General features: G+C 49.4%; 1 protein-coding gene across 1 annotated transcript in view; it reads right to left on the reverse strand.

Moving 5' to 3' along the window:
- The window catches only part of CAPZB (capping actin protein of muscle Z-line beta subunit), a 71,908-nt gene that overhangs the window by 11,374 nt on the left and 45,983 nt on the right, over positions 1–14,551 (reverse strand). Inside the window, exons 4-5 of the mRNA XM_011357498.2 lie at positions 6,454–6,595; positions 5,920–6,036 (exon numbers count right to left, since the gene is read on the reverse strand). Of these exons, the coding sequence (XP_011355800.1) occupies positions 5,920–6,036; positions 6,454–6,595 (259 nt within the window). The remainder of the gene's footprint in view (positions 1–5,919; positions 6,037–6,453; positions 6,596–14,551) is intronic.

Raw genomic sequence — 14,551 nt, forward strand, 5'->3', positions numbered from 1 at the left:
GGATACTGGGTCTGAGCCCTCTCTCTGGGGTGTGTCACGACCAGGTGTGAAAGCAGGAAGCTACTGTTACATTTACCAATAATTTAAAGAAAGCCTGTGCCAGCAGGGCTCCTACCCAGTCACCTGCACGCCCACAGCCCACCCAAATTGAGAGAGGAGGGGGCGGGAGCCTGAGGAGAGCACCCCCATCAAGCCCAAGCCATAGCCCCCAGTAAGATTGGGTGTGGGGGCCATGCCCAGAGAAGGGTAATTCAGGATGTCTCAGGGGTGGTGGTGATGGGGCGTGTAATTCGATAGGCTGCCCGGCCTATGTGCGCTGGACATGGAGCTGGGAGAACTGGGTGCTGGCCCACTAGCCCCTGCTGAGGAGTACTCCTGATCGCTGGCCAGGATGGCCTGGCACCATGGGCCCGGTGAGACAGCGCCTTCCTCCCTGACTCACGTGCAGCGAGAGTAAGTGTGTGACCGCGATGAGGCCTAGTTTCCAGAGGAGCCAAGGCCTAGGTCACTGCAAGTATGGCTTAATGGAGGGACTCAAGTGAGGAAGACTCCTCAGGCCCCCATTGCTCACAACCTAGGGAGCACCCCAAGCTTTGACTGCTCTATTCCAAAATGTCTCCTATCCTGTCCCTCCTCCACTCCTCTTGCCTGTGCCCTTATTAATTCTTGCCTTGAGGCTGACACAAGCTCCTTCACTGACCACAGCTTGGCCCCTCCAGCCCTCTTGGGGCTGCCCCCATCCAGGCCCTACTCACCTCTGTCCTGGATGACTCTAACAGCCTCCTTCTGTCAATCCACCCTTTGTGTCACTGGCAGAACCATTTGTTTTAAAAATAAATGTGATCAGATCAGTCCACTACCTAAAAATCTTGAAACCCTCCTACTACCTCTGGAGGTGACTGTGTCATCTCACGTGGTCTGCTCCCTTCCTACAGGAGAACACAACGGAGGAGGCACCCAAAGGGTGATGCTGAGCGCACTCCCAGGGGGTCTGACCCATCCACGGGGCTCCACAGCTCTGGCCTCACTTGTGGTGCCTGTTTCTGGGACCACTACAGCTGTCCACACTGGTCACTGGAGAAGGAGCTGCCAACAGATTGTCACTGTGTGCACACTGGGTACTGTGCTGTCTATGCTGACCTGACTGCTCAATGTACTTCTGTGCAAATGTTTACTTAGCATCTATTGAATGCCAGGCACAGGGGACAGACTAAGACCAAAAGACAGTGTGGTAGGAAATAGGTTTTTTTTTTTTTTTTTTAAAGGTAGACAAATCTGGGTTCAAATCCTGGCTCTGCCTCTGATTAGATAAATCACCATGAGCAAATGACAATAGCTTGAACCTCAGTTTCCTCATCTGTTAAATGGGAAGAACTATCTTGCTTACAATCTGTTCAAAAGAGACAGCCCATGCACGCATGTTCACTCTTTAGCACTGATTTGCTCAACTTTTCTGGAACCCCTTCATCTCCCATTCAAAGCAACCACAGACGTCTCTCCAAGGCTCATCTGGGACACACAGCTAAACCCACAGCCCTCATTTCCCGTTTGCTCAGAAGCTGCGCATCATTAACTTAGACCTGTCTCCCTCACTACGTCCCTGCCCCTCCTGTTACAGTTACTTACATTGGAAACCTGCCCCAGCTTTAATGCACCTCGGATGAGTTATGTGACCGGCCGTTAGGATGATGACAGAAGCATGAATTTCCTCATTAAAGCCCAAGAGCACAAGGCAATCCAAACAAGGCCCGTGGCCCGGGCCTGGTGTGCTGAGGACAGCCACTCATCAGGCCTGTTTGGCTTGGCAGGAGGCGCTGCTTATGGTAAGCCGGAACCAGACCCGGGCCATGGGCTGACAGCTCTGATTTAAACTATTAGGAAGGCTGAGGATTAAATATTTGTCCAGGTCACTGTAAACCGGGTGGAATTATAAACAGTTCAGAGCGGTAAGTGATGCAGGAAACAGTCTCCGGATACAAATTTAGGATTTTCCACCATTGCCCAGGTGGCAGGGTGTGGGGGAGGCCGGCTATGGTAGAGCTTGGCTGCAGGGCGGGTAGAGCTGGCTGTGGGGGTGTTCAGCAGCCCTCTCCCTGGTCAACGGTTCCTGGAAGACAAGGGCCCATTTCCATGCAAAAGGATGGGCTCTGCCCCAGGGAGCCTGAGCCTTGGTTCTGGGAGGGATGGAGACAGCCCTGCCCAGAGGCCAGAGCAGGGGGCCCCCAAGATCCCTGTGGCTGCAGGCCTGTGACACAGCAGAGGCAATGGAGGTTTTGCAAGAAGGCTCAGATACACATCCGAGGCGTGCTGGCTGGCAACACATTGGCCCCACACCACAATTTTTCAAATGCATGAAGATGCTATTGTGACTAGAATACAAATTCTCTTAAGTGTTACTAAATTTATCCTTCCTGGCATATACTACTTCTATCAATGGCTAGTAAAAATATAATCTTATTGAAATCAATTTTTGATGTTAAAAGGAATCCTTCACAAAGACGGAAGGTGGCTCCCTCCGAGGAGGTTCTCCAGGGTGCTGTGTTTCTGCCAACATTGACTTCTCTGGGCCAAGTGCCACTGAGTCTGCACTCTCTTCCCTTTACGCAAAGCACCCTGCTGCCCTGCACTGGCACAAGGCCTGCCCCTGGGAGGGGGCTGGCAAAGGTCCTTAAACAAGAGTCCTAAACCTGCTTAGATGCCTAAAGCAGCATCTGAAGTAGAAGATATGACAAGTTTGCTCTGGAAGGCAGCACCTTCCAGTCCAAGCTCCCAGTTTGACTCAGACACACCTCCACCTGGAAGGGACATCTTGGAGATGGGTTGCTAATGACACCTAAGCAAAAGACAGGCAAGAGGAAGGTACAGAGTAGCTGTGATATTGTGATTTACAAGAAATATATATTTGGTCATTCAGAGGACCAAAATATATTTCTTACACATTTGGTTTTCATCCACAGTCCTGGCTCACAGGCCCCCTAAAACCACTGAAATTTCCTGAGCAGTAAGAGCAATGGGAGCATCTTTTGTTATAATATTTGATCTCTTGTCCTCAGTTCCTGGAAAAAAAAAACAAAAAAACAAACAAAAACCCAAAAGCTCTGGAGCCATAAAGGGTGAAACGGATGTCTTGTTATTCATAACAAGCCTCTCTCCACCAACTGGGTTTATGTCAATGAGGTGACTTTTGGAAAACACCTAAGAATGGGGGCTGGTTGTCAGGGGAACCAACAATGAATAGAGTTCTAGGGAGTGGAGAAGAGCTAGAGGTTAAATCAATCACCAGTGGCCAATGAGTTAATCAACCGCGGCTATGTAATGAAGCCTGCATAAAAACCCGCAGAGGCTGGGGTTCAGAGAGCTTCCAGGATGGAAACAAGAATGCTTCCAAGTGCCACCATGCCAGCCCCAAACTCCACGAGGACAGACACTCCTTTGTTTGGGACCACACCCTATACCTCTGATTGTCAATTTGTATCGTTTAATATCCTTTGTAATAAAGCATTAATCCAGTGAGTAAATGGGTTTTCTGAACTCTGCGAGCCGCTCTAGTAAATAAACTGAACCTAAGGAAGGATATGTGGGAACCTCTGATTTATAGCTGGTCGATCAGAAGCACACGTGACAATCTACATTTGCAACTAGCGTCTGAGATGTGGGTGGGGGGAGATGGAGGTGAGTGGGATGGGGGACCCCGCTGCGGGGCAGTCTTGTCAAATCGCGCCCTTAACCTGTGGGATCTGACGCTGTCCTCATGTAGTGTCAGAATTAAGTTGAATTGTAGGACATCCTGCTGGGGTCTGAAGAATTGTTGGTGTTATGGGGACCACCACCCTCCCCATGATGAAATTGGGTACAGAACCCAAAAGAGTGACATTTGTCAAATTCTAATGTGCACATAAGTTAGCCGGAGAACTTTGTTAAATTTAGATTCCCATTTGGTAGGTGTGGATAGGGCCCAAGATCTCTGTATTTCTGAGAAGCTCTCTGGTGATGCTGAAGCTGATGCTGGTCCTGGACTACTAGGCTGTGAGTGGCAAGGCACAGATGCCCTGGAGTTGCAGACAAAGGCTCTTGGAGAGGCGACCTGCCTGATGGGGCTGTTCATGACCACAGAGATGGAAAATGAGCAAAGCATCGCTTCTCACAGCACAAAAGAATCTGAGGTACGGACATGGGGTGAGCCCTGATGAGGGTGAAGAAAAATAAACCACAGCTAAGCCTGAAGTCACCCGGTCCTACTAAAGCAGGAAGCCAACTGGGAGATGGAAGGCGGCATTCAACCACAGAGAGCTCAAAGGGCATTTGTTTGAAAATATGAAGCCCTACTTAGACAGTGGATTTATAGCTGGCTAAACAAGTTCACCGTAAAGAAAAGCACTCTCAGAAAGATGATTATTGGACTGATGCCTCCGTCTAAGACAGTCTCTGGTAGCCATGCTAGAGGGCTCTGAACTTGGCTTTGAGCTAATTAATATGAGACACAGTGTCATCTTAATGTATAAGTAACAAAGCCAGAAGGAACAGTTAACACCTGGATGACTGAAACCGAGACTCAATGTAACTGTCACGGCAGAGTGGATAAAAACAAAACAGAAGGATAAATGTAAAATCTCATTAACAAAAAAAGATTTACTGCACAAGAACAGAATGAGAAATCCCTAGACCTTCAGTGGTTCATGGGAAAAGAGATGAGGGCGGGGGTGCCAGGGGGTGGCCACTTAACTGCACGCTCGTCAGGTGCCAGCCAAGGCAATCCTGGCCCCATTCTGGAGAACAGGTTCTGTTCCGGTTGCCATTTTTTATGGAGGCTGACCTAAATGGAATGGGCTGTCTCTCAAGTGGCAGGAGGTGTCTCGTCAGGTTGGGAGTGACTTCTAAACTTTTCCAATGTCAAGATCCTGTGACTCAAGCAACCTGCTTGGGCCTACACTGGAGGATTCTGGTGACTGTCGTTCAGCTCTGTTTTTGGAGCGCTGCTGTGCGGGGACCTGAGATGAGCAGAGAGCGGGCTTGCCACAGCGTCGGTTAGTTTCCGGCCACTTCCAGGCACCTGCACGGGGGGCTGGCAGATCCACGCAGATGCTTAAAGCAGGCGCTCCCTCTTCTGTATCCTTTCGGCTGTTAGCGCAGCCTTTTTTCTCCTTTTCGCAGACCCTGGCTACTGTCCCCCAGCAGCCTGTCGCCAACCATCTGGGCTGACCCTCCAGACTGCCCAGCCCACCTGCAGGTTAATGTCCATCAGCTATCCCTGCAGAAAGCACCTTCTCAGCGTCCGGGGGGCTGCTGCTTGCTCACACTCATCCCTCCCTCTATTGTGAAAGGCAGCCAGATTTTACTGTAGGACGGCAACATGCCTTTTCCATCGACAGTACCACGGGTAGTCACATGAGCCAAGTCTGGCCAAACTATTTCCTCCCCTCTACCCTCAGGAGATGATCCTGTGATGGACCAGCAACCCAAATTGGGCCAGCGAGACATTTCTGGGGCATGGTAAACCTATTCTGAAAGAAGAGCTCTGTCCCCTGGACTACAAGGGCCCAGCCACGCTGAAAGACGCCTGAACTTCTCAGTAATGTGAACTGACTCGTTTCCATTTCTGCTAAGTCAGAGTTTTACTTCTGTCACTTGCAACCAAGAGTCCTAATCCTAACACTTGGTCTAAAAGTCACAACTGAGAAATTCATTCATTCTAAGATGTTATCAGTGTTATGTCCTAAACATCACAGGAACCTTATAATATAAACACCCAGACCCAAATAAGAAACCTCCCATGACCAAACCTCAGGAATCACCCGCAGGCCTGTGGGGAGATTGCGTCAGGCACGGGGCTGCCCTAGGACACCCATGTGGGGACAACTGCTCGCTCATCTCCACATTGTCACTTCTGAGGCTGGCACCTGTGGGCCCCGGCAATTCTACCTGTCTCGTGAGGCTGCCTCCGAGGTTCATGGTGCCAGAGCCGGATTTGTTGGTCTGCAGCCAGAGCATCACTGTGGAGGTCAGCTTGTAATGGGCGGTGCGACCACTGGATTTCTCCTGGGGGATGAGACAGAGATGAGAGCCTTGAGTGCAACCTTGAGCTGAGGAGAAGCTGAGCTGGCCCCCGAGTTCAGGGTCATTCTAACATGTCCCTTCCTTAGCCATCACCATGACATTACCTTTCTTATAAAATCCCAACTGGTTTTCAAAGGGACTGAATCTGCAATCGTGTATCATTGGTTCTTTGGGGATGTTTATCATGAATGACTACTGCAGTCCTGACTCATCTTTAGCCAAATGGCTTCGGGCATTTTTAGGAATTAACAGGGGTGGGTTTATGTATGTATTACAGCACTCCCCACTTCAACTTCAAGAAGCATCTACTAGAAGATGGGCAGGGGCAGGGAGGCTACACTGTTTGGTGTGGCACCTGCTCTCGGAGGCCCTGGGCTGCCAGTTGCTGGGGAGCTGTACCTGCACTTCCACCACGTGGATGGAATCCCAGCAGCCTTTGATTTTCTTTGATCCATCTCCAGCCTTCTTTATGAGGATCACTCCGGCAAAGCCATGATCCAGATCCCAGAGGTAGACAGATGAGACGCCGCCTTCAAAATACCTGCAGGAAACAGGCCCGCGAGCTCATTAGACCATTAAACCTGTCAAAGCACAGACTATCAGCCAAGGTCCCAGGGGCTATCACTGGGCAAAGATTGCCTAAGTGTCCATGTGGGATTAAGGACCTTCCCTGCAATGGTCCCAGGGTTGATTCTGGCATGTGTCCTGAATCTCCACTGGTCAGGAGTGGGGGTACAGCATCCTTTGGGGGGGGGGTCACAGAAAGAACATGACTTAGGAGTCCTCATGATGAAATCCGAGCTGAGCTCTGCCACACACTCTAGCTTTGTGGTCTTTGGCAAATTTATCGAACCTCTCCAAGCTCCAGGTTCCTCCCAGATGAAGGATCCAGCAAAGTGTCTGATGTATAACACTCAGTGGGGGTCATTACCACTGAGTCATCGTGACTGTCCGATATCTCTATCTTTTGCAATAGCTATTCTGAACAGGAGCTAAGAACTCTCCAGAGCCCGGGCACACCAGGGCTTCTGTGGTCTTCCAGAGCAGCTTGCTGCAACCCAATCTCCAGGAATGAAGGGCTAAGCTTGGGATGGAGCTTCCTCCTCAGGCCTGGGCCAATATGAGAAAATTCCTAATTAAGATCAAATGCAAGAGGAAAAGGAAATCAGGCTAGGCTCCCAAATCCAAGAGACCCAAGCCAACAGCGGTGATGGAGTCAGGACGCCGTGAGCACAGGTCCGAGGAGCTCAGAAAGCAGCTAACGTGCACACAGTGCTTCCGAGTCGGCTGATCATCAACGGAAACTGGAAAAATCTTGCCTGGTGGCAGCGAGCACATTCTTTACCAGAAAGCCTGTGGCCTCTCTGACCCCAATTAACCTCTGCTCAACGGTGCAGACACACTCTGGGACCCGCTAGGAGTGTGACCTCAGATGAGCACAGCAGGCAGGCAGCACGCTGTGGTGATCGTGGGCGTGGGTCCCAGCCCTGCCCCTCCGTTCCTGTGTTTATCCACCCAAAAACTATTGAGGAAGGACCACCAGATACCAAATGTGTGAACTGTCCTTAGCACTGTAGAGACAAAAACAACACAGGAAAGTAGATATCTGATTAAAGATTATTATTAATTTTAAGACTAAAGATTATTAATTTTAAGAACAAAAACAAGTACTAAAAGTAAACATGTCTGAATTATAGCTCAATAAAACTAGTATATAATAAAATTATACATGGGAAATGTTAATATTTAGAGAATGTGGGTGAAGAAATATGAGAATTACTTGTACTTTTTTTTTTTGCTAATTTTACTGTAAATCTGAAACTACTTCAAACTAAAAATTAATTTTTCTTAAACTAAAAAGTTTTTGTGTAAAGGTCAGTATACACCAGAGTGTAACTGAGGGACAATCAACCCAAGGAAGCGGCCCCTCCTCACGAATGAACGACAGCCTTCCGCCTGTGAGCTGTCGGGCAGGCGGCTCGATTATCCTCCTGCTCTAATTCCCGACCCTCACCCCATCCAGCTAGGATTCCTCCAGCAGACTGGGGCCCGCTGCTGTCACCACTGCATCCTGTCCCCGCGGCTCCATCCCTGCACCTTCCACTGTGATTAAGCTGTCAAATGAAATTCACAACTATGCCCTGCTGGTACGAAGCCTGGGAGGTGGCTGAGGGCAGGCCCACAGGGCTACGATGCCGGCCCCAGGGCTAAATGTCGGTCACATGGAGAATGCGGAGGGGTCTGGCGCCAGACAAGTGCAACGCGGAGTGGCACCGTGATGGGGAAAGCACGAGCGAACACGCGTACACACACACACACAACCTGTGGGGGCCCAGAGCTCAGTGCCGTCACAGCTGACCTCCAGGAAATCGGCTGAAGTGGGCACGCAGGAAGCTCCTTTCTCTTGTTCCAAATCTCTTTTCAAATCCCCTCCCCACCCCCTTCCACACACACAAAAACATCCTCCCTGGAACAGGGGAGGGGAACAGATAAGCATTTTGGTCTAGGACCTAAGGCCCCATCTTGCTCTGGACAAGCTCTGCAGGGAGCTGGGCACACATGGGCCATGCTGGAATGCTCCGGGGACATGTGGAGATGCATCGGTCACGTCTAGACTGGAACCCTTGCAGGGCTCAGGTGAGTTCACAGCAGGGGTCCAGGTGCCTTTCCAGCCTTGTTATCCTGGATTCTGGTGGCTCGCAAGTTCACTAGGAGGCACCCCAACACCACTGAGGGAGCAGAAGCCCACAGCAGACCTGTGAACACCCGTCCTGCTGGGGACAGATGGCTGGGTTCTCCCACTCGGTTTTCCCTTTCAGTCTGTAGAGAGAGCAGCCTCACATCAAAGGGGGAAAAAACAACTTTAAAAACCTGGCTTTCCTGTGCTGGCATAAAGGATGGCCCGGTAATTCCTTCCTTCCGTTGGCCATCCTGAAATGAAGGCTTGAAGCCCAGCGGGCATTTTCATGCTTCCGCCCCTCACAGCTTGCGGCCCCAATCCTCTGTGCCATCCCAAATCAGGGCAGCAGTGTCCCTGTAGAAGGCTTACCGCCCAGTGCGCTGCAGGAACGCACGGATCAGGCCGCCCTGGAAGGGAACCAGGCGAGATCCTGGTGGCCTGACAGCCCCTGTCGACACCACCCAGTGACCAGTTCGAAAGAGCCAGGTGGCCTACAGTTGATCCCCCTCAGTCCTATCCATTAGATTTGTTTTCTTCCAGAAAAATAAAACAGCAGCATGAATGTTTTATAAGGTGTAACCAGCCGTTTCCACCCCAACGTCCCACCCGTGGCCCGGCGCCCATCCGGGCAGCTTCTCCCTGGCTTGCTCAGCTTCCCTGTGGGCCACACTTACCAGGCCCAAAGCTTCAAAACACTGGACACAAAGGAGGCAAAAATGCAAACCTCGATTCTGACCTCCACGTGGGTTACTGTTCCCCCAAATTAAAAAATTTATTGCAAGAACATTATTAAAAAAAGGAAATTTAAAAATGAGCCCACAGCACCACATATCGACTTATCCTATAAACCTGATTTTTCCAAATTCCCATCCAGTCTTTGTCCAGATGCATAATTTTTATGTAACTGTAAGCACAGCAATGGCACTGTGTTGAGTTCGGCTTTTCTCACTTGGCGTAGAATCGTTTCACACTTTTCCATGCAGCCACGTGATCTCCGTAATTGTTTTTAATAGCTGGGATAGTATTCCATTGGGTAGTATCCTAATTTACAGTCAATTTGACTTTTAATAAAGAAATGGCAGCAGCAGAGTCAGCGGTGATGCTGTGGACCTCACTGCGACTCTGTTCCCTCTTCCAGCCGGGCGTTCCCTGCTGAGGTGGGGCGCACGGACGTGCTGAAACCCAGCTCCACAGGTATGGCCCCAACACAACAATTCAGGAACGGACTTGCATTCCATCCACCCAAAGGGATCTCCAGGGACTCGAGCGGCTGCAAGTCTCAACCCGAGATTCCAAGACAAAGGGAGCAGAGGACCGAGGGATCAGAAAGGGCCGTTTCGGAATCTCCCAGAAAGACCAGCCTCTCCGACAAGCGCTGTCAGGACCGCTGCGTGCCCGGTCGGTGACGAGGTGACTGTGGGGCATACAGACAGCCCCCCATTACATGGTTTATGGCTTTGCTCTGCGCGTGAAGCATTAATTAAAGAAGGACCTCAACAAGTTTTTTAAAATTTATTCTTACCTACTGTACTTTGATCATAATGACATGACACAGGAAAAAAAATAATTTTTATGTGGTTCACATTTATGAGTTCTTACATAAAGGCTTTTGTGGGTATTTTAAGAATGTGCTAAAATGTTGTCTGAAACCACATAAAGCCATCTGAGGAGTTGCCCGCCAGAACTAACAGCACACACATGGAAGCACTTTAACTGGCCTTTGTATATTTAATGAGTCAAATAGTATTAATATTGTTTAAATGCTAACATGCTATTTCAATAAGGTGGCTCTACCATCGCCAGCAACTTGCTCTTGAGCCTTGCACGTCCGTGTGAATAAACGATCAAATGCAGCCCGGTGCTCAGAGCCGGCTACGGAGCGATTAGGCCCGCCCTGCCCGCGCTCCGTCATTTCAAAATCTCCAGCTCTCCAAGGAGAGAGGGAGGTGGACAGGCTCAGCTCACTCGGGCTCAAGAGGGAAGGCTCTCTTCCTGCAGTGGCCTCTGACCAAGCGGGCAGCTCAGAGAACATCTTTGAAATGTGGAGGCTTAAAGATGAAAGCGAGGGCTTTTCTTGGGCCTGAAATGCACACACGCTGTAAAGAGGATAAATGATCCGTTACAGCCTGACCACACAGGGACAATTTGAGGAAAGACTGTGGAGAAGCCACCCTGGAAAAAGTTAAACCATGAAGTGGTGGGGCCTCCAAAAGCTCCAGGAATGTCAGGAGTCGGGGAGACGACAGAACGACCCACAAACAAGGAGTAAAACTCTGCGCTGGGGTCCTCCAGAGAAAGAGCTCCTTCAACTGAATGATACTGGTTCTACAAACAGTCTTGGTGGCTTTCAAGACCTGCCCAGTAAACATTAACATTTCCTAAGGCAAATGGACTGCAGAGAATTCCGACAGTTGGGGCTGAGGAGATGGGGCCACCCTGGGTTGGCTCTGTTAAGTCCCACCACTGGAAAAATAGTATGTTATTTACTACAGGCAGATACAGGTGTCATAAACTCCAAAGGATCAGGCCACCAGGGTCACCTGTGCGCTGGATGAGCCTGGGGCAAAAGGCAAGTCTCTCCGGTGGGGCTATTTATCAGCACACCCAATTACAATTAAGCATCTGGTCGAATTTATTCTCTGTCACCAGTCAGATCCCTGAACCTGGATCAAACTAAAAGCCTCATGTGTCAGTAATTCTCTTCTCAGAGTTCTGTGTCATTTCCCCCTGAAAGCCACTCTTCCACTTGAATACATGTCATAGTCACGTGTACAGATTCTACGTCCATTACTCTTCAACCACAGGACTTCTGGGGGCAAGGAGAAAAAAAGGAGAAAACATAATACTTCACACTCAAAATGACCTACTTCACAAAAGAAAGAAGAAAAGAAAATACTTCAGCTCCAAAAGCTTTATGGCGTGTTTGAGGCCGAGGAATGCGAGGAGACTTAAGATGGAAACTTGTTTCGGGAATCTGAGCTGTAGCTATGAATTCACCAATTCCCAGTCCTGGCCAACGCTGGGCTGCAAATGCAACAGGAAAGATGGGCCGGAATGGACTTTGAAATTGGTCTTTAGTTCTCTTTTTCAAATCGTCTCCTGGGAGAATAGCCGGATTTGTGCTTCTAAAACAGAGGCCACCAAAAGGTAATGAGTCACACAGGCCATGACCCTCCACAAAAGAACTAACGCCAGGAGAGACCTGCTGGGAGCAGGCCTTTCTTGAGTTCACTCAGACATGATCTTTTAGCCACAAACGGACTGAGCCGCCCTCACGGGGCTGGCCAGGAGGCTTGGACCTCTACAAATGCAAAGACATCTGCAATGCAGAGGTACAGGCAGATACCCCCAAACTCGGACAAGTCAAGGAACATCATAAGGGAAGCCCCCTAGATGCTGGAGTGTGAGGGTTTTACTTTGCAGTCGCTTCATTAAATAAAAGCAAGAAGGAAAGGAACGTGTTTATCTGGCACCAGTGTGGTGCCAAAGGCCATTTTCTCATTTGCAAAGTGAAAGAGCTGGGTCAGGGGCTCACTAGGGTCTCTCCCAGCTCTGACCGTCCAGGATTTGGTGGCTGCATCAGGGCCGTATGAGGCAGACTGGGCACCACAGCGCAGATGTCTAACAGCTTAATCAAGCTGGGTCAAAACTGCTTACATGCCTCCAGGGACAGGGAACTCACCACATTCCCAGGACAAACACTTCTGTTTTGAACAATTCAAATAGTTCTTGTTGGACCTGAGTGAGAACTTCTACCTACTGCCTTTGGGAACATACAAAACCAGAACTTAATGCACGTTCCTCATGTAGTCCTTTTAAATATCTACAGATGGCTTACATGACCCCCCGATTTCTTTTCTCTGGCCTTCCTGTCATATTATTCCTCACAAGACATGATTTTAAGTTCCTTTGGTTATATGACAACAGAAATCAATGCCCTGACTATGAATAAGCCAGTGTAGAGACCAGCACATCTTGGAGTAGAGACTGCCACTCCATCAAGGAATGCAGACTAAATTAGCTTTCCCGACAGCACGCCTCACTCATATCGACATATACTGAGCTTGCAGTCATCTCAAGTAAAATTATTTTTTTCTTAGGTGTTGTCGTGACATTGTCTCCCATGTCCTATAAGAACTTGCTATCCTGGACCGGAGAATATCACTTTCCACTCAAATCTGCTTTAATTCTCACAAACAGAGCTTCGCCATTTCAATATATCTTTTGTGTGGAACAACTCTCTGAACTTCAAGATTCTAAGACTTTCTAGAAAGAGTACGGAAGCCTGGAGTAATGCTTCTGTGGGGAAGGTGACAGCCATCTTGGAAGGACGGCTATGGTCCGAACACTTGTTTCAGGTTGGAGGACAGTACAAAGATGGGAAGTGACCACAGCCTCAATTCCTACTGGAGAAGAAGGGACTTGCTAGGGTGTATGAGGGAGATATCGGAGGTGGGCTTGATTGAAATGCCAAACGAAGAATTCAAACTAAAAATTTAAATGTCAGTGCAATTAAAACAAGTGGAATCTCTCTATTATCCTGTGCCAAGCTAGGAACGTCCGCCCTTAAAAGACCAAAGCTGTAAGACTCCACGGGATTACGTTCCCTACTCTATGTCCTTCCGTGATGTATGTGGTTTGTTCTGCTTGTAAGATCTCACTAAACAGCAGTATAAGACCTGTGATAAATGGTCATGAAGGACACTTTACCACGACACGCACTTGGTCACAACCGACAATAACAAGGTCACACGGTCCCTCGTTCAAACAGAAACTCCCATGCTTGATGAGTAATTTTACAGCAAGGTCAGGGAGGTTAAAACCCAGAGGCAGAGCCATTCCACCTGTGGCTAAGGTCCTACCCCCCAAACAATACCTTTTTGTTTCCTCCAGCTAAAAAAAGAAAATACGATCCCTAGCTACCAAGTGGTAACGACTCGATTCCACCCCAAGTAAAAAAGAGCAATCTCCAATTTGTTTGGGGAGGCATCTAAAATCTGGCTTCCTTCCTTGCAGTGTAGACCAACAATATTCCTTTTCCATTGGCTCCAAACTGGCCGCTGCTGAGAAGCTAAGCTACCTCCTGTCCAACAGGAGGATGTGGACGCCTGATGGGCGCAGCTCCTGGAAAGCCCGCAGACAGCTGCAGAAGGCAGGGTGACAGCCACAACCGAGGGGCTGGGAACTGTGGGCTCTTCTCTCACACTGCTGTTCCCGCCTCCCTTCACGGTGCATCTGTCAAACCACCTCAAGGATGCACACGGAAGGGCACAGGAAACAGTGGCCTGCAAATCCTGGCTACGGAGTCTGGCACACGGCAGGGATGCAACTGCTGGTGGCTGTTCGTTTTCATAAGGGTCTTCCTCTCTGGCTAAGAAGGGCAGACCTTCTCCCTTCTCCTAACGTTCACGTGTTCTGAACTGTCCATGAAGCAAGGTCCTGCTGGTTCTGTGAGCACAGTCCCTTACCTACAGCTCCAGGGGCTGCGGCTGGCTCCGCACAAAATGGAGAAAGATCAATGCTTGGCTTTGTGCTGGCCGGTCCAGCTCTGCCACTGAAACCCGACAGCCTGTGTTTGTGTGTTGAGACCAGCTGTTATCACAATTTGTGAAACGTGTCTCAGAGTCTGCCCGTGGACATGGGACAGGTATTCTGTGGAAATTCCTTCCAGGACGCACAGGTGCAACAACCCCCTGAGCACACATACCAATGGGCTTAGGCATGTGCGACTTTAATGCCAGTTACACTTAGACGTGCACATCTGGACTGCGGCTGTGGCACTTTAGGGCCTCTCTTTACAAGGCTTTTATTTTTTTT

Source organism: Pteropus vampyrus, unplaced genomic scaffold (genome assembly GCF_000151845.1).
Source record: "Pteropus vampyrus isolate Shadow unplaced genomic scaffold, Pvam_2.0 Scaffold36, whole genome shotgun sequence".
In the NCBI taxonomy this organism is placed as follows: domain Eukaryota; kingdom Metazoa; phylum Chordata; class Mammalia; order Chiroptera; family Pteropodidae; genus Pteropus; species Pteropus vampyrus.